The 21,598-nt window shown below is 45.1% G+C and overlaps 1 protein-coding gene across 2 annotated transcripts; it reads left to right on the top strand.

Moving 5' to 3' along the window:
* The first annotated feature begins 199 nt into the window (after positions 1–199).
* LOC141921919 (serine protease 55-like) lies at positions 200–17,056 on the top strand. Of its 2 annotated transcripts, XM_074820850.1 has the most exons (6): positions 2,095–2,149; positions 2,569–2,758; positions 3,578–3,825; positions 4,922–4,924; positions 6,129–6,265; positions 16,754–17,056. In XM_074820850.1, the coding sequence occupies exons 1-6, from the start codon at positions 2,095–2,097 to the stop codon at positions 17,054–17,056; spliced, it is 936 nt and encodes a 311-aa protein (XP_074676951.1). The 2 variants fall into 2 exon arrangements, with proteins under 2 accessions (XP_074676952.1, XP_074676951.1); XM_074820851.1 differs by lacking the exons at positions 2,095–2,149; positions 4,922–4,924 and adding an exon at positions 200–591.
* Positions 17,057–21,598: the final 4,542 nt, after the last annotated feature.

Here is a 21,598-nt window from a genome sequence, read left to right as displayed (position 1 = left end):
ATAAATTTTCGTTTTATTGATGGGGTTCTCAGAGTGGAGACTAAACACTACAGCCAAAGGACACAGGGGATGCAGGGGTTATTGTATATGGATATGGGGTCCTTTGGGTTATATATATGCTATGGAGTATCCTAGGACAAACAGCTTCAGTAGGAGAGATGGGGCTGGGTTTGTCCCTCCCACCCACCTTGCTGCTTGCAATACTTCCCAGCACGGTGGGAGGTGTGGGCTTGAGCCTCCTGTGTGTTTCCTATTTTGGAGACTGTCTTAATCAGTAAGTTCAAAGAACATGTGTCATTGGTGTGTCCTCTTGCAGATGCATCCATCTGGGCAGCAGAGCACATGAAGCCATTTCTGAGATCCAGGTGGTGGGGACCCAGAGACACATATCCGCAGCATTTCCTTTTGGGTAGCTCTCCGTTTCACTCCTCTCCATATCTTGGTTTGATGTTTCCTGCTCACCAGCTCAGGTTTTAGGCTCAGAATGGCCCAAAACAGCTCGCTGAACATCTCCTGTAACTACCCAGCAGATGGGATCTTGTTCCAAGCTTTGGAGTGACTGAAAATGTGCATCATATAGTCAGTCTTCAGGTTTGTAAATCCCCTGCTTTATCCAAAGACAGGCAGTAAATGCGTGTCAGAGAAATCAGCTCCCCATCTTCCCTTGCTCCTCAGCTGATACCGAGTTCATTTCATTCTCAAAAGCCAGAGGAAACCTGTCCTTTTAGCAGATTTATACCCGGGGCAAGCTTGAGAGGAGCTCCCTCTGGCAGGGTCGCCATGTTAGACTCTTTCTGGAGGTGCCCCAAACTGTTGCCCACATCACATGCGGAATTTCCAGTTGCTGTGGTAACTGATCGCCTGTCCTTAACGTGTTGTGCCACTGAATTGTTCTAGTGCTCACTGTCAAGGAAACCAGCACTTTTGTCTAATTTCCTAGGCACTAGGTGACATAAAAGCAAAGAAGAGAGGAAAATAAAGTTCTTACTTTCATCCCATGCATTTTTAACCTCCGTGTAATTCAGACTTCAGTGGGATAACTCCTAATTTGCTCCAATGTACAAGACAAAACATTTTATACGCTGAATCACTCAGGTGCTCATAAAATGTTGCTTGGTTCCCTTCTGTCCTTTCCCCTCCCTCCCCTCCTACTCCACGCTATAGTTATTGTTTTGGAACAAGCTGAAAAGTCTGGAAAAAGCACCATACTTAATACAGCCGGACTCAGGTCTGAACCTGGCTGAGGTTTTTTTAAGTCCTGTCCTGATGGAAATCATATGTCAGTTTAGAAATCAGCATTGATGGGTCCACTGATGCTAAAATTGGCCCACACCAAAATATTATGCTGCCACAGAATTAATTATGGAGTTACTGTAGGGTAGAATTTTGGCCTTGAGCCCTTGCAGTTGCTTCTGAAGGTACAAAGAGTATCAGGGATATAATCAGTAAAGGTGAAATGCTAATGATTCAGCCTCATGGATTAGTTTTTGAAGCTGGATTTGGTCTTGTAAGCCACCCTTGCCCACGGGGAAGAAGGAAGTGTCTGCCTCAACATCTTTGATACTATACTTTTGATTTGGCACTGTTTGAAATTTACCCTACCACAGAGCTGCCTCTTTCTTCTGGAAACGTAGACGTGGTCTAAATGAAGAGAAAATTAATTCAGAGTTTGATAGGCTTCAGCACTTCTCGGAGTTGAAGATGAAAGCTGATGCAGGACCAGCACCTAAGGTCTTCGGAGAGAACATGGTTCAAGATCCAAAAGGCTGCAGCACCCAACTCATGAAGTCTATTGCAATACCCTGTGAAAGTCAGTCCAGGCTACAGACAGGAATTTTACTGCTGCCCTATCCCTACCATAGCTAAAGAAATCCCAAGCCTCCTGGAAATCACCCTCATGGCCTTAGGAGGGACAACATCCAACAGTGATGTCACAGAAACAAGTGCATTGTGTGATGTCACATCCTGGTTGCCTGGCAGAGAAATGTTACTTCTGGCAAGAACATGGAAAGGGGAAGATATCTGAGGTGCCTGCAGAAATATCACTCCTCTGAATGTTGTTGAAGAGCGTGTTCGTCCAAGACTAGGATTGAAATGTGGCTCCTTACTCTCTTTTGTTTAACTTCTCTGATCATCAGCACCAATGCGAGTTTTGTTTCTCAACTTTTTAAGTTCGGAAATGACCAGCAGAACAGAACTGCTAGTAGCCCCACAGAATATGCACGTATTGGTAAATGAAGTAGTCCTGACCTTATTCCTTGTACCTTATTCCTGTGGCTTGTACTACAGCCTGATGCTGAACTCTTCCACTCATACTCCCTAAACAAGGATTTTATCCAGCCTGCCTATGGGAAATGGCCTGTGGCCCTGCTAGCCCCCAAACTGCGTGGGCACTGCTTGGCAGAGTGCAGGCTTGGGGAGGCTACAGTGATGCCAGGGGCTTTGGTAAAGATCAAGTAGCGCGGTTAATTATAGACCAGTGCTTTAGCTGATGTCTTGCCCCTCTAGTTTAGTAGCACAGGCAGTGGCACTGCTGTACCTGAGCAATGTGTTTCATTTTGTACCCAGATTGTGGCCTCCGACCATCTTATGAGTCCTTTCTGAAGACTGGCAAGACGATGGCAGTGGGGAGATATGCCAGCACTGGGGAGTTCCCGTGGCACGTGAGCATCCAGAGCAATGGGAGACATATCTGCGGAGGCACCATGATCAGTGCATTGTGGATCTTAACTGCAGCCCACTGCTTTGCAGAAGAGGTGTAAGTACTTGGGGGAAGCAAGGACAGCCCAGGCACAATGGAGTTGATAACATCGCTCCTTGTGGGTGTAGGATATGTCTGTCCCTGAGGTCTAGTACAACATATATGTGACTGAGCCAGAAAGAGAGCCCTGAACACTAGAAGTGTCTCCTTTGGGGAAAATGGGCCCATTTTTGATCAGTGTTACAACAGAAATGTGCAGAAATCTGCATAACCAGGACACGCAGAAGGGGAATATTTTAAAGGGTGGTATGAGCAGCCTTGTATCAATGCTGTTCTGATGGTCCCATGCACTTCCTGTACATCTAAAAAGAAGTGTATTCCATTCCAGTTTATACTAACCCCCAAATTACCTTTACCTCATGGTTTCTGGATAAATCAACCCCATGCAATGCCCAGAGGCAGAGTCAAGCCCTCTGTGAACCCCCTCCAAAATTCAGCAGATCCGAGAGCCGAGACTGCTCAGTGACAAATGACCTGTGGCATCACAACCTGGAGCAGCTGGCTGGAGGCAGTGCGGTCCTGAGCAGCCAGCCCAGGGCACGGTGATCCCAAACATCCAGCCCACTCCATCTGTTCGTTAGCAACTGGGCTATTTATAACTTGGTTGCATTCATGTTCTACCTCTCTACACCTCTCTCCCCTGAAAATTAGCTTTGCCTAGAAGTGAAGGTAGATTTCTGCAATATTTATAGCTAACCTGCCTCTGTAATTTGCTGAGCACCACTCTACCCTGTTCAGGGGGAGGAGGCACCAACTTTTATAACACAAAGCTTTCATACTTGCTTATGTCTACACTGCTTCTGTTTTGTTTATAAGGCCACCAGATCTCACTGTTGTAGTGGGGGGAATTGACCTCAGCCTCCCACTGGAAGAACATAAGGTGGAAAACTTGATCATCCATGGAAACTTTGACAGAATGAGCATGGAAAATGATATTGCTCTGATCCTGCTCAGGTCTCCCATCGAGTTCAGCAATCAGAAAGTCCCCATCTGCTTACCCTTCATACAAGACGTCAATACGTGGCAACACTGCTGGGTTGCTGGGTGGGGAACCACACATGCAGGTGAGATGCTGTCGAGAGATGTATTTGCTAATGGAGGCTGGTTTTTATCCATTTAAAGTAGATGTTGTCTCCCAGGAAGGGTTACCCACACTAACTCCCACTCCCTATCCTCCCTGTTGAACACATCCAGACCCTGGCAGCCTCCAGCTCTCTGTTCAGTGCAAGAACCAGTTACCTACTGACCGCCAGAGCAAAGTCCTGGTACTCTGAGCATGTATGTTCAAGCTGAAACCTTAGACCCACCTTTGCTCTGCAGGAACTCAACCTTACTTTAGATGCATTTTTTGGCATCCAAAGTATGACAAGCTCCACTCTGGTGGGCAAGTTAGGCTGGGTCTAAAAGTAGTCTGGAATCAGGGAAATGGAGGTCTAGGGTTGTCTTTGGCTTAATGCCTCCACAAACCAGATTGATTCAATGGTACTGGCCACCCCTCTTCTTCACTCATTTAGAACAGCAGATTGCTATTGCTAATTGCTCTCGTTTAAGCCCTAATGAAAGTAGCTCCAGCACTGATCGTGGCCCAAAATGTGTATCCTAACAAATGTCACTAAATGGCTAATGAGCTATTTCATTATTGGAAAAAGGTAATTGGGACGGAGTGGGTAGGGTGGTGCCTTGGGGCTTTAGCAGTCCTTCCTAAAGTGAATGTCCCATTTAATCCCTGCTCTTCTGCTCCATAGGGTTACTGTCTCCTCTCTGAAACTCTGCATTTTCCTTCTTAGGCTTCATTTGCCTCATGTAACAGTAATACACAACACAACGTTGTGTTATAGTTGCGAAACTCTCCCATTTCACCAAGGTAACACGCTCTTAGAAACAGACAGGCAGAGGGCTGCTGCAGAGTCACTCTGCAGCTTGGCAGGATTTCTCTTTAGCTAGTCTCTTTGCAAAATGCATGGCATGGCTCCGGAGATTGGTCTCATGCTTTTGTGTGGTCTCAGTTGACATTGTTTCTGCTATCCAAATACACCCTGCGGGACGTCAGTGTGCTCTGCCCTGGCATACACCCCTTCTGTCTGGGAGATATTTCAGAAGAAAACCAGAAGCTGAGTTTGGTGAGAGAGACGTGCCATGGTGTGATATGGGCCATACCAGAAAGTATGAGGTGTTGTTTCTCAGCAGGGGAAAATGGGTCATTTCTCATCTCTACCAGCCTTTTGTAGGTGGACATCTCTTACCTGGCACCTCAGGCAGCACTAGCCTGGCTCCCATTCAGCTGCAGTCAGTTAGACCTCAACAAGTGGAGCCACCTCCTTGGAGATGCCTACATCAAAGCATTTTAATCTGTGGACGTTTCCATGGAGCAGGCCACGGAACTCAGCTGGGAAAGGGACCTGACACCTTTCTATCTTTTAGATCTCTACCTTTGAGTCCCATCTTCACAATGGCGCTGGGCGGATTTAGCTCAATGAAATATGTAAGAAGGAGTGAGTTTCTTGAAATCTGTAGGTCTCCTCCCCAGCAGCAACATCCTCCAAAAGTCAATTTTATCCTTCAGACTTCAGTTCACTTTAAAGAGAAATATGGGTGAAATGAGTGGGTTTTCCAAGTAGCCCTGCCTATTTTCAGTCTTTTTGTCACCTGCTGGTGCCCACTGTAATTTCTGTTTTCCCATCTCAAGGGAAGAATAAAGCCATTATTTCCATTGTGTACTGCCATCCTGAGGGCCACTTTGTGAAAGATACAGCTGGTCCCCAGGGTGAGACATGGCTTCACAGCCCCCCAGAAGAGCATGGGGAGAACAAGATCATCTGTTCTGGGGAAAGCTCAGTGGACTTACCTCCACAGGGCTCACGCAGGACGCCAAGAAGATTCCCTCAGACTAAGTTCCCCAGAACTGTGAGTGAGAAACCCAAGGTGTGCAGTACGTCTCCTCTCAGGTCATCACCAGAACCAGCAGGATAAGTCATTCCCTTGGGGGTCTTGCAGCTGTACTGCATCCCAGAGTTCATCTACAAAAATAAGTGATCTTTTAAAATCCTATTTAGCAAGTCTCCACTCCCCGGGATTTTGGCTTTGCCCATTAACACCTCCCCCCTTTCTAGCTATTTACACACCTCCTAGTCTGGCATAAAGGCAAGAGCACAAACTTATCTTTGCTAACACTTGGACAGCCCCTGTAAGCTCCCATGAACCCCAAGACCTTATGGTTGTGCCCTGAGACCCTCTTGCCCTGAGATGCTTTACAAACCCAGCTGAGAGCAGTCCCAAGGGCTACTCTCTGGCTGCAGTTTCACCCTTACAAGTCTGAGCTGCTCTGCAGGTTTTGTTAATCATTCTCTTCTCATTTGCTGGTTAACAGCTGGGGTGTCAACATCCCCCGTGCTGCAGAAAGCGCGGATGAAGCCCATCAGCAGGGAGCAGTGCTTGAAGCGGATCCCGCAGCTAGAGGAGAACATGCTGTGTGCTGACCTGGAGAAAGGAGGAGGTGCCTGCCAGGTAAACAGGCTCCTGGATGGCCATGGTGCCTATGGGAACACAGAGATATTGCAGGAGAAGCGCCTTCACTTCAGGAATGAACATCAATCCTTCCCATGGCCTCCTGGGGTTGCTAAAGCTTCTCTGCAGAAGGCCAGGACAGGATACCCAGGGGCCAAGGAAGTGCCTGCAAAGGCATGTTGACCTCGGCAGTGTGGGTGCAGGGCTCTTGGGGCTGGAAAGCAGTGATGGTGCTGGAGACGAAACACCTTGTCAAGCAGATGAGCCTCTCCTCATGCTCTCCCCCCTGCCCTGATTCCCTCCCTGCAGCAAGAGAGACAGGAGCTCTGCAAGGGAAACTGCGAGCTGAAAGGAGGGCAAGGGAAAAGGGTGGTTTCCAACAAGTCCCTGTGGATAAGGGACAGTTTTGGATGGCTCTGCCCCAGGATTTTGGACTGTTATTGCATTTTAAAAACCCAGTGGGTGCTGTAGCCAACATGTGCAGTGGTGGGAGCGATGGGAGGACAGGTCTCATGTCCCTTCAGAGAGGGCTCAGCACAGCATGGGCTGTGTCGTCCTCCTGCCTGGTGTCCCCTCAGCCCTGGGACAGACAGTGTTGCCCTATCACCAGGTTAAATGCTGGAAGGAGGCAGGAAAGTGTGTCCAGGAGGGTCAAAGCAAAATAATTTGGAGGGAAATTTAATCCAGAAGTGTTTAATTTGGATATTAGAAACCTTTCTCAGGTGAGGTCTTGCCTTCAATCCACATGTCCTTTGCTAACATGGCAGGTTGGTCTGTGGGTGCCAGAACTAGTCACATCTTATTGCAATGACTTAGTGATACAAGATGATGAACCTTTCAAGCTAAATTATAAAGAGTTTGAGTCGTATTTGATATCAGGGACTGCAAAGGGGAGAGAGCTGACACAAACACCCAAATGTGGGAAAACCTCCCTCAGAACTTGTGCCTTCAGAACATCTCCACCCGCAGGATCGCTGTCCTGATGTCAAAGTCTGAAAGCCAAAGAACACCTTTTCTTTCATTGCATCCAATGTCCAACCCCTCCCCTGAGACCCTGGTAAGCACTAGGCTCTCCTGCAGCCTCTGCTTCAGGACTAAGGTCTCCATCCTCCACGGGGCAAGGGTTTCCCTAAATGTGTGCATGTGTTTGCAGGGGGGCAGATGGGAAGATATGTATGCACAGCTTCATCCTGTAGGAATCATTCATCAAGGGAACTAAAACAACACCCAGGACAGAGAGAGATCCCCTCCCCTTTAGGCAAAGACGGCAGGTACGGGGACCATGGACTGCAAAGCTGTTGTGAGCTGGGCCTGTAGCTGGGCAGTGGAGGGGAAATTTGCTTTGCAAGATCATTTTTTGATTAGCCAGAGAGCATCTGTCTCTGAAACCATTTATCTAGTGACTTTCACCTCCATTAAATTAAATCAAAAATTTTAAAAAGAAAACTGCCACAAGATAACATTAACATGATTAAAGAATGCACTTCCCAGCCCAGCCTTAAGTTCTGTGGCTGAATTATGCTGGTGAAACAGCAAGAACACTTGTACCCAGAAAAATGAATCTCCTGTATTCAGAAAGCTGATGAGGGTGCTATTTTGATCTACAATAATGTTAGAGTCTTCTGAGAAATGAACTAGAAATGTGAGTTTTCCAAGCAGAGGAAGTACACAACAATTGCATGTGTGATAATGCTCATAACCCCACCAATGCCCACCTTTAGTGGAAGCTTGACCAGGCAGAAATGTCTTACCAGCTGAAATAATGAGAGCAAGACAAAACCATACCCTAGGCTAGTGGAGCTCTTCAGGAGGGAAACAGGTGGCACGGCTGTTCATAAGAATTTGCTAATTGGCTGGAGGGGAAGCATTTTGCTGATAGATATTGTTTGGGGAACTGGTAATTGAAATCTGGTAAGACACATTTCAGCCTTGCTAGGCTGGTTCAGAAATCTGGTGGCTTGCCTGTAGTAGGCTGCCTGGTAATGAACTGGGAGGCCAGGTCTGAACCTGCTGCTTGCTCTGCAGCATGGACCACTGGACACCCAAGTCATCTGCCCTGGGCAGATAGTAAGGCACACTGTAGACTGCAATCTATTGAGCTATGCTTGTCTATAAAGATTATGGGGTTTGTGTCAAATGAGAGTGAAGCCATATTTCAAAAAACCTAAATCCTTTACAAAGTCAGCGCTGTCAAGGAGTTAGAGCAGCCCTGGGCATGGTTTTTGTGTATCCCAACCAGCTGTCTCCTGGATGCTTTCCAGACACAGCTCAAGCTTTTACATGGGTCAGGAACCACCCACAATAGAATCACAGAATCACAGAATCACAGAATCACAGAATGGTTTGGTTGGAAGGGACCTTTAAAGGCCATCTAGTCCAACCCCCCTGCAACGAGCAGGGACATCTTCACCTAGATCAGGTTGCTCAGAGCCCCATCCAACCTGACCTTGAATGTTTCCAGGGATGTGGCGGCATCACTTTCGATCCTGGCAGCCCAGTTTAGAGGCCAGGAAGGAGCAGAAGCACAAAGGCAGAGATCCCAGGTCAAGGAACAAGTCCTGGAGACACTGAGCTTGCTGGTGTAGATGTGGTCACAGTAAACCTGGAAGCTATGCACTGCACAGATGCATGATCTGGACATGAAATAGATAAAAGCGTTATGGTAACGTTTCCTGAGCTTTGCTGAGAATCAGGATACAGTTTTTCATGTCCAGAGCCAGGCTAAAACGGGCAAGTTGCATCTAGACCCAAGGTTGTAAGTCCACATGATCCCTATCTGGATCCAAAGGATTACCAGCCTAAGTCTTTGCACTGTGTGCCATTTGTGTGTTAGATTTTTCCCCGCTGCAGCAAGCTGATTTATGAGTAAAGACACACAGATATCTTCACCGAGGCCTGATGTAGAAGGTTTTTCCTACTGACCACTGCCTTAATACCCCCATGTGGCAACAGGACATGAATAGAAAGGCTCAGAGATTTCACCAGCTGCCATCATACTAGTACCAGACGTGGCTAATTTGTGGATTACTGACCATATTCCTATAATACCTCAAGGAGATTGAATAGCAGAGCTCCCGAGTATTTGCACTTCAAAAAAAAAAAAAAAATCTATTCACTTAAAAAGAAAAATCTATTGTATACCAATTCCCTAGCGGTTCTGCAGACAAATATATAGATTGACTGTGAATTAACACTAACGGGATCTGTAATTGACTTATAGTTCTATTTAGTCATAAACATTAGCATTAATGGATGTTCATGGGGTACAAGTGCTAAAGAACAGACACTAGACATGGCCTATGTGTTATTTTTTTGCGTGCTACGTTTCTTCCATGACCCCATGAACCACAATTGATGTCTAATTCCTTGCTTTCTTAAGCATCTTTTGTCAGGCTCTGATGCAATGGTAACTTGAACAATAATTAGAGTATAAGGGACTCACAAAGCAAATGCCTCTTCAGTCTCTTGCCTATCCAGACAAAATTCAGTAAATGGCCCAATTATATTTCAGAGAGTTTCTGCAAAGGAGGTCTGTGGGGGTAGCTCTGCGATGTGGTGATTAGGACAGAGTGTGTTCAGCTGGAAGTCACAGTTCACGTACAGTTCAGGTCAGCAGCAGATGAAGGGGGGCCCAGTCCCTGGCCTGACTTTCAGGGGAAGGAATCATTGTGTGGCCACAAACAAGCAGTGAGATGGTTCCAGCTCAGCTTCACTGTGCCCTACACTGTCCCCTGGTGTAGGGCTGATCTGAGTCCTGGGCTGAAGGTATCCACCCCGTTCCACTGATTGTAGCAGGATGTGATCTTGGACATCTCTGATAAATATTTAAAATGATGTTAGGATCTAAGGCTCTGGGTTTTAATTTCTTTAGTTCTGTGAAAAAGGCAGAGAAAGACCTCTTTCCTTCACCTGTAATATGTCCTACCCACACATACTGTTAGCAGTTTGGAAAGGGCAAATGTCCCTTACAGCATCTGGGATGCTCAGGGCTCTCACTCCTCATAGCTATAGTGATAGTACTTGTACAACCCTGGGTGGAATTTATCTGGCCAGATACAAATGTCTTTTCTATTGCCATCTGCATCTACTGAATCATCTTTCCATCAAAGATGATTTCCATGCGTATGCTGTTTTAACCCTCTGTTTTAAAATGAGATAAATCCCTGTATGAGTACTTATTGCTCCCTATTAACTAAAAGCAAGTCCAAGGTGTCTAGCTCACGGGGAGACACATGGCTTCAAGACAGGACAGTTGTCTACATCTAAGTCTCCAGTGCTAGTTCAGATATCCCACGATATCCCTCTGTCATCCCACTGCCCCATCCATGCCCCAGTACCAGTAACGTGACTGCAATGGGATCTTGACCCTTGCACTGGGAACACCAAGGAGAGGCAATCAGTCTGGAGCTGAACTCACCCCTCACACCCTCACTTTGTCTGCGCCTAAGAGTGATAAACCAGTGCAGAAGTGACAAAAGCTCTCCCATCCTCTTACAAGACCTTGCATTCTTTTACTGGTGCCAACATGGCTCCAAAACTGCAGATGAAGACTTGTGAAATAGAATTTTTTAAAGAAAAAGTTTGCAAATTAAGATTGGGTCCATATAGGTAAATTGTCATTTATGACGCAAGGAAAAGGTCACAAACCAGGGAAGGGTGGTCAGTCCCTCAGACTGTTCAAAGTACCTGAAGGGATTGGGCAGACGGTGGTCTGATTGCCGTCTGTAGGGATGGAGAGTATCTGTATGAGGGCAGAGGTTATGGGCCTTTCTGCCTATCAGACTCGGGGCAGCCAGGAGTCAAAGCTAACCCCATATAAGTTCAAAGTGATTACTAACTATGCAAAATTACTTTGCTATTGTGCCTTACCTTAATATTGAAGAGAGTGATCCACTCTCCATCCTTGTGGTGGATTCTCCATCACTGAACTATGACTATACACGATGAGGTGGGTTTTTTTCCCTAAGGGACAGATTGGTTTAAGTAGGAAGGTATCCTGGGAAGCCCCAGAACAAAGCAGTCGAAAGGCATTTCTGCATTTGCAGTCTTAAATTTTCTTCTGAAGGGTGCTTTGATGTGCAGCTCCAAAGAATTAGAACACTTTCCCCATGTCCCATGGTTTTATAGAACTTTCATCATTTGATCTTTTTATGATATGGACACATTCAGGCTGTGGTGGCTTAATTCTTTAATCTGTGAAAAACATTCCTTCCTATTGGAAGGACCTAGGATGTTGATGATGTTGCATGTCTCTTCTTGCTTCTTCTGGGTTGTAGTTTTCGGTCCCTCAAACTGCAGCTGTTGGTTTGCAGCAGGGGGGTCCAGCATTGCTTTGTGTGCTGGGTGAGTGAAGCTGTAGGGAGCAGAACATCTCTGGATCTGGCTGAACACAAAACCCTAACATGTTCTTGCCCTCAGAGTGGGGGAATGGGTGTGATGACTCAGAGGAGCCACTTCTTCAATTACAGTGAGTCAACACGGCTTTAAGGGAAAGTCATGACTCACAGGCAGATTTAAATTCTTTGAAGGAGTCGACAAGCATGTGGCAGAGGGTGATCCAGCTGGTATAACGCACTGAGATTTCCAAAACTCTTTTAATGAGATTTCTCACCAAAGATGTCATGGACAAACTGAACTGTCATGAAGTAGAAGGGCTTCAGTTTGAAAGGGAGGCAACATGGAGGAAGGATTTGACCAGAGAAAGGGCTTTCAGGGGAAGTTGTTTTGGCATCTGTGCAAGGAATTGTGATGTTCAAGGAGGGCAAATGCTGAGCCAGCCAAGTTGGCTGATGCCACAGCATTATTCAGAGTGGTCAAAAGTAAAGCTTGCCGTGCAGAGGTGCAGCAGGATCTCATTATTCTGAGTGACTGGAGGTTAAAACAACAGACGTGGTTCACTGTTGATAAAGGAAAAGTGATGAATGTAGGGAGAAGCAACTCCAGCTGTACACATGCAGTAATAGGCTCTAAATTAGCTATTACCACGTAAGAAGATCTTGGAGTAACCATGTATAGTCCTTCAAAAACATCAGCACGATGTTCTTTGGAGGTCAAAGAGGCAACAGGAACATTATGAATTATTAGGAGAGGAATAGGTAGCAAAGCAAATGCATGTTATGCCAGGGCACTAATCTTGGGAGCCTACGTGTGCTGTGTGTGATTCCTGTCCACCCCACCTGAGGAAGAAGTTGTAGTTTTAGAAAAGGAGAAGAGTAGAATAGGAAAGATGAACAGGGACACGGAATGGCTTCTGGTGGAAAGGGAATAGCAGAGCAGGACTCTGAGGCTTGTAAAAGATGTCTCATGGGGATATGACACAGATTTCTGAAGTCATGAGCAACAAGGAGACGACAGTCAAGAGCTGTCCTCTTGTCACTACTATTTTGACATAGCACTCAGGGATATGGTGTAGTTGGGATCTGTCAGTGCTAGGTTAATGGTTGGACTAGATGATCTTCAAGGTCCTTTCCAGCCTAGATGATTCTGTGATTCTGTGATTCTATTCAAAACACACGAAGGAAGGGGTGAGAGATGGCTGTATCAGGCAGCAGATTTAAAACAAAGAGAAGGAAGTGTTTTTTCATCCAACAGATAATTAAACTATGGAAGTCACTGACCAGGATGTTGTGGGTATTTATCCTAAGGGATAAATGGATTCAAAAAGCAATTAGATAACTTCCTGGATGAAGATCTCTCTGAGGCTATTAACCACTGTGATGTAAATACAACTCTGTAAATACTTGCCCTGTTTCTCATTCTCCTTCCCTGAGCACTTGCTACAGCTGACTGTCAGAGACAGGAGTCTGGGCCACATGGGTCTTTGGCCAGATGCATTGTAACCGCCTTTAGGTCTGTGCCACCATAGTTACTAATGGATCCTGCTGACATTAGCGTGGATGGAGTTGGGCAGCCTTGCTCTCGCATTTTCCAGCAAGGGGATGGAGGGACAGAGTAGCTGAAGGCTCTCACCTGAGATCTCAAAGGGATCCCATGAAAAGAGCCCAGGTGCCCTGTGTTACTTGGTTCATTTTTGATATCTGCACACTAAAAATGGCCATAACCTCCTTCCTTCCACCTTTGTCTAAAGATAGCTTGTTTGCACTGAAATAACTGAAGAAATCTGTCTGCAAAAGCCTTTACTTCCTGCAGCCAGGGCAGCTCTAAATGGCAAGTGTTGTTATTCACGTGCTGATTCTCTCCAATTTACACAGAGCTTACCAACATGAAAATGAAACCAGCAATGACTTACAAGGATTGTGTATCCACCTAATGAGTATCAGATGGGTTGTTCTCCCTCCCCCAGCGCTTCTCCCACCTAAGAAGATTTATGTGGCTGAACGTGTTTGTTCTGATCAATTACCGTGTTGCAGACATGAATACAAATACAAAAGGAAGAAGATTACGCCCTTGATCCAAAGCCCACTGAAGTCAGCAGAAAGGCTCCTGATGTTCACAAAAAGGCTTTTGCAGTGGTGAAAAAGATGAAACTTTTGATCAACTTCAGTGAAAAAAACACCTTGTTAGTCAGTGACAGTTTTTATACAAGCCAGGACAATTTATCAATGATTAATATCATTGCTCTCACCTCTGCTAATGGGAGGATTAACATGTAGTTGTGGAAGGCTTGAGTTCAGCACCAGATCTGGTTTGATGTAGTTGCTTTTCACTCATCCTCCAGTTGACAAGAAGCCTGCAACAGAAGCAAAGATGCTATTTTTAGGTGGGTTTTTTTTTTTCTGTCCAGAAACTTGGCACTCAGACTGAAGAGCAGGACAGGTATCTGGTGTGTGTTACTGACCAGAAGTATTTCACTACCAGGAGACAGGAGGCTGAAAGCTGAAAGCAACATTTAATAAGTTCTTCGATCTTCAGAGTTGTTAACCTGAGCATTCATTAAATTAGTGCTACTGGAAACATCACAGAGCTGAGATAATTGTACCAGCCTCAAAACTCGCTCCTCCCACACCCTCTCCTACACAAGGACGGAAAACCTTGGGCCAACGTTTCTGAGAGCTTAAGGTGGATACAGGGATATTCAGAAGTGCCCAAGAACCGAGTTTATTTTCTCTATCTTTACCCCTATAAAAACCAGGCTACTGATTCATCTGGGCTAATGCTATAATTATGTGAGCGGGATTATCACATGGAGAGGATGATTTAGCCCACTTTGTGATAAAATCATCAAGTTAAATAGCTGGGGTTAAGAGAAATAGCATGTTAGAAGTTGCACCCATGAAGCAGACCAGCTCAGCCCATGTGGAAAGGGATCTGAAGCAGGATTTGGGTCTCAGAGCTTGTGGATTAGAGAAATGGATTTGCAGCTGTTGCCTGGGTTTTCACAGTGTTGCCGAACTCCCTCTCTGCCCAGGTTTTAAATCGCTTTCCACAGCTGACAGTCCCCCAAGCCCTGCAGACAGCTCTCCCTTTCCATGCCAAACGGGCAGAGAACAAAATTAACATGGTTAAAGAGGCAAACAGGGAAAAGCAGATCCGATTTGAAAGGAAAATCACATGATGTAGAGTTTAAATAGGGATTCCTGGCTCTGCCATTGCCTCGTGCAAATCGCATCCCTTTTCTGCTGTGGCTTTCTCAGCTATGAAATATGATCAGACTTCTTCCCCCCAAGGAGAGTCACAAGGTATCAGTAATTAACTGGTATTTAAGCGTCCTGGGAGAAAGATTCTTTGCAAGTGTGAACAGCCTCCAAATTGGACACTGAAACCGATCTGCAGCAATGGTGTGCAGGGGCTCTACCAGTGCTAAAACTCTCCTGTCCTGGGAAAAGCTGGCACGTCGCATCCCGACATATCACCAATGAGGGATTGTCAGCTGTCGCTGTGTCACTGGCTCACGAACAGCTCCCACTCCCTCAGCTTCATTTATTATCTTTATGTAGGAGGCTTGAAGCGCCTTCCTTTCCCTACCAGGATAATAAGTTTGGCCTGTTCCTGCCCTGAGGGAATTAGCAGTAAAATTCCCAGTAATTTGATTGTGCCTACAGCCTAGGAGATGTTCATTCATTCAAACAGGATGCCACCGCCAAGGACAGTGATAACGCATGGATCCAAGGTCACTGCAAGGTCACTTGTGTGATTCATACAAATTCTTGGCTGAAACAGGGTCGGGAAATGTCTTTAGATCCCAAGTCTGAAGAGGGTCCAGCAGCACTGGCTGAGATGCAGACATGTATCTACACTAACACCACTGCAGTCCAAACAGTATTGAATTTACGGTTGGACTCCATGACCTTAAAGGGATTTTCCAACCTAAATGATTCTGTGATTCTATGATTCTCTGAATGCTGAAGCAACATTTGCTCTGTATTAATCTTATTTTTTCCCTCCTGTGTGCATGTTAAACCACAAAGAAAAATAGAAAAAAAATTAAAAAGATAAACTTATTAATGCCCTGGGCCCTCCATCTAGTGAAGTGAGTAGGAATTCAGCCATAAAATTTATCGGGTGCTGATGAGTTGCATGGGGATTACAGCCGCTTCCTTACTCATTAATTAATGTGTGTTAGCTCAGGATAGCTGCTGGCAGAAGGGGGTTCATACATTAATGACAAAGACGTTTCTCAAAGTGGTGCGCAAAGAGGAAAGGACAACATTTCCCAGGAAAGCTGGCTGTTTCGGGAGATGGATTTGTGCTGAATTTATTTGCCACCTGTACTGGAGATACAGGGTAGAAAAAAGATTCAAACCCACCGTGGAAGGAAACTTATCTAGAGCGGAGGCTGCACAGCACTGAAGATGCACATAACTGTCAGAAAAGTGCTGTACCTGGCTGTGGGCATTTTGTGCTGGTTTCTCTTCTCCCTCGGACTGTGTTCAGAGACTGCACACAGAGATCATATGGGTGACTAGATGTGCTCTTGGTGTTCAAGCTACGGCAGCCAACAGGAGGGCATTCCTCTTTGCAGGGTGGCTGTAACATGCGTTCGAAGGCTTGCACAAACACTGGGTGAGTGATGGTTGTCCTTGCAGTAGCAGGCACATTTTCTGTAAAATTACTGTAGTTGCAAGAAGGATTTCTCAGGATTAGTGTTCATCTCTTGCCCAGTTTCTGAATGCTAGCTCCCAAAATTAACAGTGACAGGTACCCAGCACCTACATGCACGAGTTTTGCAGAGAGGTCAAGGACTGGATGAGCAGTCACAGCAAATGTCCCTTTTCACTCTTGGATGTTGTCCCTTGGTGACAGGATTGGGGTGTCCTTCTGGGACCACAGGAGCATGTGGAAAAGGCTGAGAGGACAGAGCATTGCACTGAGCCAGAGCTTGTCACTGATCTCCTCATCTCACCTTCTGTATCTATTCATTCTGCAGAGATCTCAGGGCTGAGCTGTGAAATTTTATGTCCAAAATTTCCTTGTTTCCCCAATTCCTCACAAAGGATAGAGTTTGATTTTCCCAATCAGCCTGTAGGACGCAGCTGCTGTGAGAGACCTGAGATCTGATCCTGCTATAACATCCTCCTTATGCCTTAGGTGGACAGCGGTGGACCTCTGGTTTGCAGCTACTGGAACACCATGAGGTGGTTTCAAGTCGGCATTGTCAGCTGGGGACAAGATTGTGCAGAAAAGCCAAACCATGAGATCTTCTTGTCTGTTTACACCTACCGTAGCTGGATAGAGACTGAGACAGCCTTAATGTGGAAACCTTTCTTTCTTGAAGGCATGGACAAACTTGCAAATGCTGCGGTGGTTCTTTCCAGGGCTGAGACACAGATGGTATTTCTTGAGTATTATCTCTTGTTATTTATCTCTTTAATAGCAATTAGATTACTCTAGAGAATATTTTCCAAAACATAATAAAAGTCAGAACTACCGTCTCATCCTTCTTTTGCTGCTGACCCATATAATCCCATCTCAGGTCAACCTGCTCCATCTCACTGATGTGGACACAGATGCCAAAATAAGATGCCACAATGACACAGAGGAACAATGGAGAGATGAAATGAGAGAGCCAGGACACAGACAAAAGAGGCCGTAATCCTCTGAAAAACACAGATTTTCCACACTAGTGGGTCACATCAGGCCCAGTTTTTGATAAGCTCACATGCAAAATCAAGATGTGACATCTGAAGCAGCTGCTTCCCTTGGAAAGATGAAAGCCTAAGAAAGGTCTTGGCTTACTCAGTTGTGTGTTAGCTTAGCTGTTGGTAGGATAGCTCTGGGTTAATGTATCTTATAGCTAATTATTAGCTGGACTAACGTATCTTCTATATGGCAGCTGGCTCAAGCTAAGAGCATCTTCAGGAACCAACAGGTCAAGCTGCTGGGACATGACTACATGTCATATTCAGTATCTCCTCAAGCCAGAAAAAGGGCAAGAAATCTTTTGGGCAGTGTTGGAAGGTGTGGCATCATATAACTGATCAGTCTTATTTACCTGGATTGAAAATGCTGGGTTTTGGTTGTTAAAAGCAACAGAGAAAAATCTGTTTGGCTGAAGAGAACTGTTTCTGAGCTATCCATAAAATGCTGTCTACAGAAACCCCTTGGCTTTGTAATTAGCCAAAATGAATCCCTTCCGACTAAATGATAAATCAAAAGGAAATGCATTTTTTTCTCTCTTAGAGGCCTTTTAAATGTGTTCCTGAGAGGTCCACATCCCAGCCTAAGCTGGGACTGATCTGGTCCTTCATGCAACGCATCGTCCTTCATTGCTTCTCCAGCAACAAGGTGCATTGCAAAATGCCTTCTGGCCTTCACAAGGAGTTTGCTTTTCTGAGAAGTGATGGGGAAGGAGGCAAACACCAAGGTCTCCTTCATGTCCCACCTTTGCAACGGCATAAAAGCACCTGTAATTTGCAGCAATGATAAAACTCAGTGAATGTGCAATGGGACAGAACCTCACAAATTGGTTTTAATTAGCTTGATATTTTCTGGCTAGCTGGTGGAGAAGCCTTGTAAATGAGAATTAATTCATCTACCTTAAGCTAATGCAAACCCATCTTGGCATAAAAGTCAGACTTTATTTTCTGTGTTATCTGAGCAGAAAATAATGCTTAATTATTATTAGTTCTGAGTAATGCTTATGAAAATTGCTCCACATTAATTTCACATGGCTGACTGGCTAATGGATGCATAAGGGTCTTGTAACCCTCTGCAAAAAGAGTAATAAAAGCTAAAAACAAGGGGAATATATTACTTTAGCAGCTATTAGTAGTAGACAGCGTCTGCTGGCATTAATACCTATATTTATTTTCCTTTCTATTAATAATATATCAACAGATTCTAGAAGCTGTGGCAGGGGCTGGACATCAGGAAATATTTCCTAGTGCTGCAATCTATTCAGCTACAGAATTGTTTCTCCCAAAGGAAATGAGAGATGTCCTCCTGCTTGAATTATTTTAATGTAGGGATTGTATAAAGCACTCTTGTCTACAGCACATGGTACAGAAAAAAGCCTGCGCTTACAGGGAACTGCAAAAGGACTCAGTAGGTCTCTTCCATCAGTAGCATTTGCAAACTGATAATGGTCTGTGTTAAACGAAGACGATGCTACTTAGTGGTTACAGCAGGGCACTGCTGCTATGAGCTTTGATCCATCCTGCTGCTCATTTACTCAATGGCCTTGGGGAAAGAAAGTTTGTGCTTTGTGCCTCAGTTTCCCTACTTGCAAATTGAGATAATGAAAGTGGTTCACTTTGCTATGTGGAAGCATCAGTTCTGCAAATTAAGACCAGCTATGTAGCTGCAAAGTAATAAACAAGAGAGAGACTTTTTCCTCCTTATTTAAAACATCATAAAATCCTTTAAAGTGAATCTATCTTTGCTGCTACATACACTGTTCAATATTTAGGGTGAGAAAGGAAACGTTTGTTTAATATTTCTATGCTGTAAGATGCAAACATGTTGATGCTTCGTTTTGTTTTAAAGGTATTTGGGTTTTGAGAGAGCACATCACTTTTGATTATGGATTTGGTGGGACTCTGTTGGAGTCACACAAAATCAAAATGCAATATATCGGCTTTGTCATTAACATGTCAATGTGACCCATTAATTTTTTAAGCTTTACAGCATCGGTGTACTATGCTTCTTATGTTATTGTTTTCCAGATTTGTAGGTTTAGATCATCTAAGTGAAAAGTTTCCAAACTGAACTACCTCAATTTTTATGCTTCAGGCAATAGTTTGGGATGTTCACTTTTTGTCCTAATTTGTAGCTCATTTCTTATTGCCCCTTCCCTCTCTCCAGATACCTCTTCCTCATATCCACTCATGTCAAGCAGTATGGGCAAAAGAAATACGTTTCTTTCAATATCCTTTGCTCAATGAGCAAAGCTGGCCAACATAAAACAAGAGGCTGCTGTACAGAGCATTGTGATGCAAAGCAGTGCACCAAAATACAGATTTTGTTCTCAGCACTACACCTTTAGCAGCAAATACCAGAAGAGAAGCAGGCTATGGAAATGCTTAGACACCCAGGGAAACATCCATAAGAGGATTCAAGGAGACGGAGAAGAAGTAGTCAGGTGTTGATTGCACGTTTCACTAAGGAGATGAGAACAAAAGCACCTCCCGTGAGCACTGAAGGCAGCAATTTAAAAGCCAATATACCAGAATAATTTTGGCTTAGTTCTGCAGAAATTAAGAGCTCTGTGTATGTATGTGTGTTTCCCTGCCTGCCCCATCCCAGCTGGCTGTTTGCATGCAAGTTTGAGCAGAGAGATGGAAGATTTGAAGATGATGGTGTTTGTGCAACTTTGGTGAAAAGAGCTGGTTGCAGATGAGAAGTGGGGAGGGCTCCAAGTAAGTAAGAGTTGTGTGGCTCTACCTCAGAGAAGGAGGGTTGGAAAAGCATCTGTCCAAGGTCACAGATAACTACTGCTGTAGAAATCCAACCTTTGTTCGGGGTGATGATCCCAGACCTCTCTCCCCCAGCTCTTCCTCAGTAGATGTGACATGGATGATCTTGAGGACAAAGATGTTCCCAGTGCGATCCTTTCAGAGGGACTGAGATTTCTCATTTTCTCCTTTTCCAGCCTGTGTTTCCTCACAGGGGTAAGACACAAAGGAAAGCATAATCCTGTCTCTCCTGCTCCCTTCCGCATCCCAGGCACCTCTGTCCCTCTGAGGAGAAGGCAGATGGCACACATGGCTGAGATTGCAACCACTGGCATCCGTTTCTCGGTTCATACGCACTGCATGAAGTGTTTTGACTTTGTGTATGTGTCTTTAGCTGTCTAACTTTAGTGCAAGCAAAGTGTCAGAGGGCTTATTTCTCTCCTGTGTTTTTGTGCACCTACTAGGCGATGAGTGAAAAAGCACCTGTAGATATGAAAAAAAATCATTGGTCAGGTCTTTGTGTCTTTTGTTGATGGTAAAGCAGATTAGAGCTGGAGACTGAGGACTGCGGTGGATCTGTACCCATTCCCACATTTCCCAGTGACTTCCCAAGTGGCTTTCTGGACAAGCCATTTTTCAGGCTAAGGACTCAGTTTACCCTTGTGTAAGCATGACAATAATTAAAAGCCAGGGATGTCTCTTGGGATTTACCAATTGTGATAGTGATTAATCACTGTTGTTAACTAAAGAGAAGATAGCTTAGGGACAGAAAACACCACTGTATTGAACAGTATTGAACTACTTGATTTGTTCAACAACTGCTGAACACGTCTGGCATTAGGCTGAAGAGATGTTTTAAGTAGGTAAATTATGGTCTAGAGGAGAGCCTGGCTTTGGGATGAATACAGGATGGAAGTTGGCAGCCCTTGACATGCCTAACCAAGCTATTAACATCCCTAAATGTACCCCAAAAATACAACCATGCCTTTCCCTGCAATGTGGGAGTGCTCAAGCGTGATGGATCTGTGCCAAGCAGTGCCCAGTCTTTGCATAGCAGTTGTGCTTGCTGACCTTGAAGAAACACCTATTCTGCTTGAAGGATTTTGCTCAGTTGCCATTTTCACCCTTTGAGCATTTCATTGCCAGGGAAATTGCTCTGCTTCTGGCTTCTCTGGCAGTCCCAGGACAGCCCACACTGCTGATCAGGAGTGGCTTTTCTAAGTCATGCTTGAACTGCCTATGTACTTCAAGAGCACCAGCTTGGCCACCTCTGGGCAGATCATACATCTCTGCTGTTCTAACACTGGTGTGCACTACTTCTGGTGGTTATTAGGGCTTGCAAAATGAACCAGCTGGCAGCAACTGAGCCTACAACATCCTGCGGCATCATGAAACATCCTCTGGGTATTTTCAAGTATCTGTGTTCGAAGTGCCTGCCTCCCATGTTCTTCTCTGAGAGGTGCTTTGTGCTTGCAAACACTTTCTGTATTCACAACCGGTTGCTTTCTCCATGTCTCATCATGACTCACTACTTCAAGGG

The sequence above is a fragment of the Strix aluco genome, chromosome 3 (genome assembly GCF_031877795.1).
Source record: "Strix aluco isolate bStrAlu1 chromosome 3, bStrAlu1.hap1, whole genome shotgun sequence".
Classification (NCBI taxonomy): Eukaryota; Metazoa; Chordata; class Aves; order Strigiformes; family Strigidae; genus Strix; species Strix aluco.
This window is presented reverse-complemented; position numbering and strand designations above follow the sequence as displayed.

Excerpts from the sequence above, each read along its gene's own strand:
- LOC141921919 (XM_074820850.1), top strand. The coding sequence starts at position 2,095 with ATGTGGCTCCTTACTCTCTTTTGTTTAACTTCTCTGATCATCAGCACC. Across the intron at positions 2,150-2,568 it reads GATCATCAGCACCAATGCGA|ATTGTGGCCTCCGACCATCT; the intron begins GTTTTGTTTCTC and ends TTTTGTACCCAG. Across the intron at positions 2,759-3,577 it reads CACTGCTTTGCAGAAGAGGT|GCCACCAGATCTCACTGTTG; the intron begins GTAAGTACTTGG and ends TTTGTTTATAAG.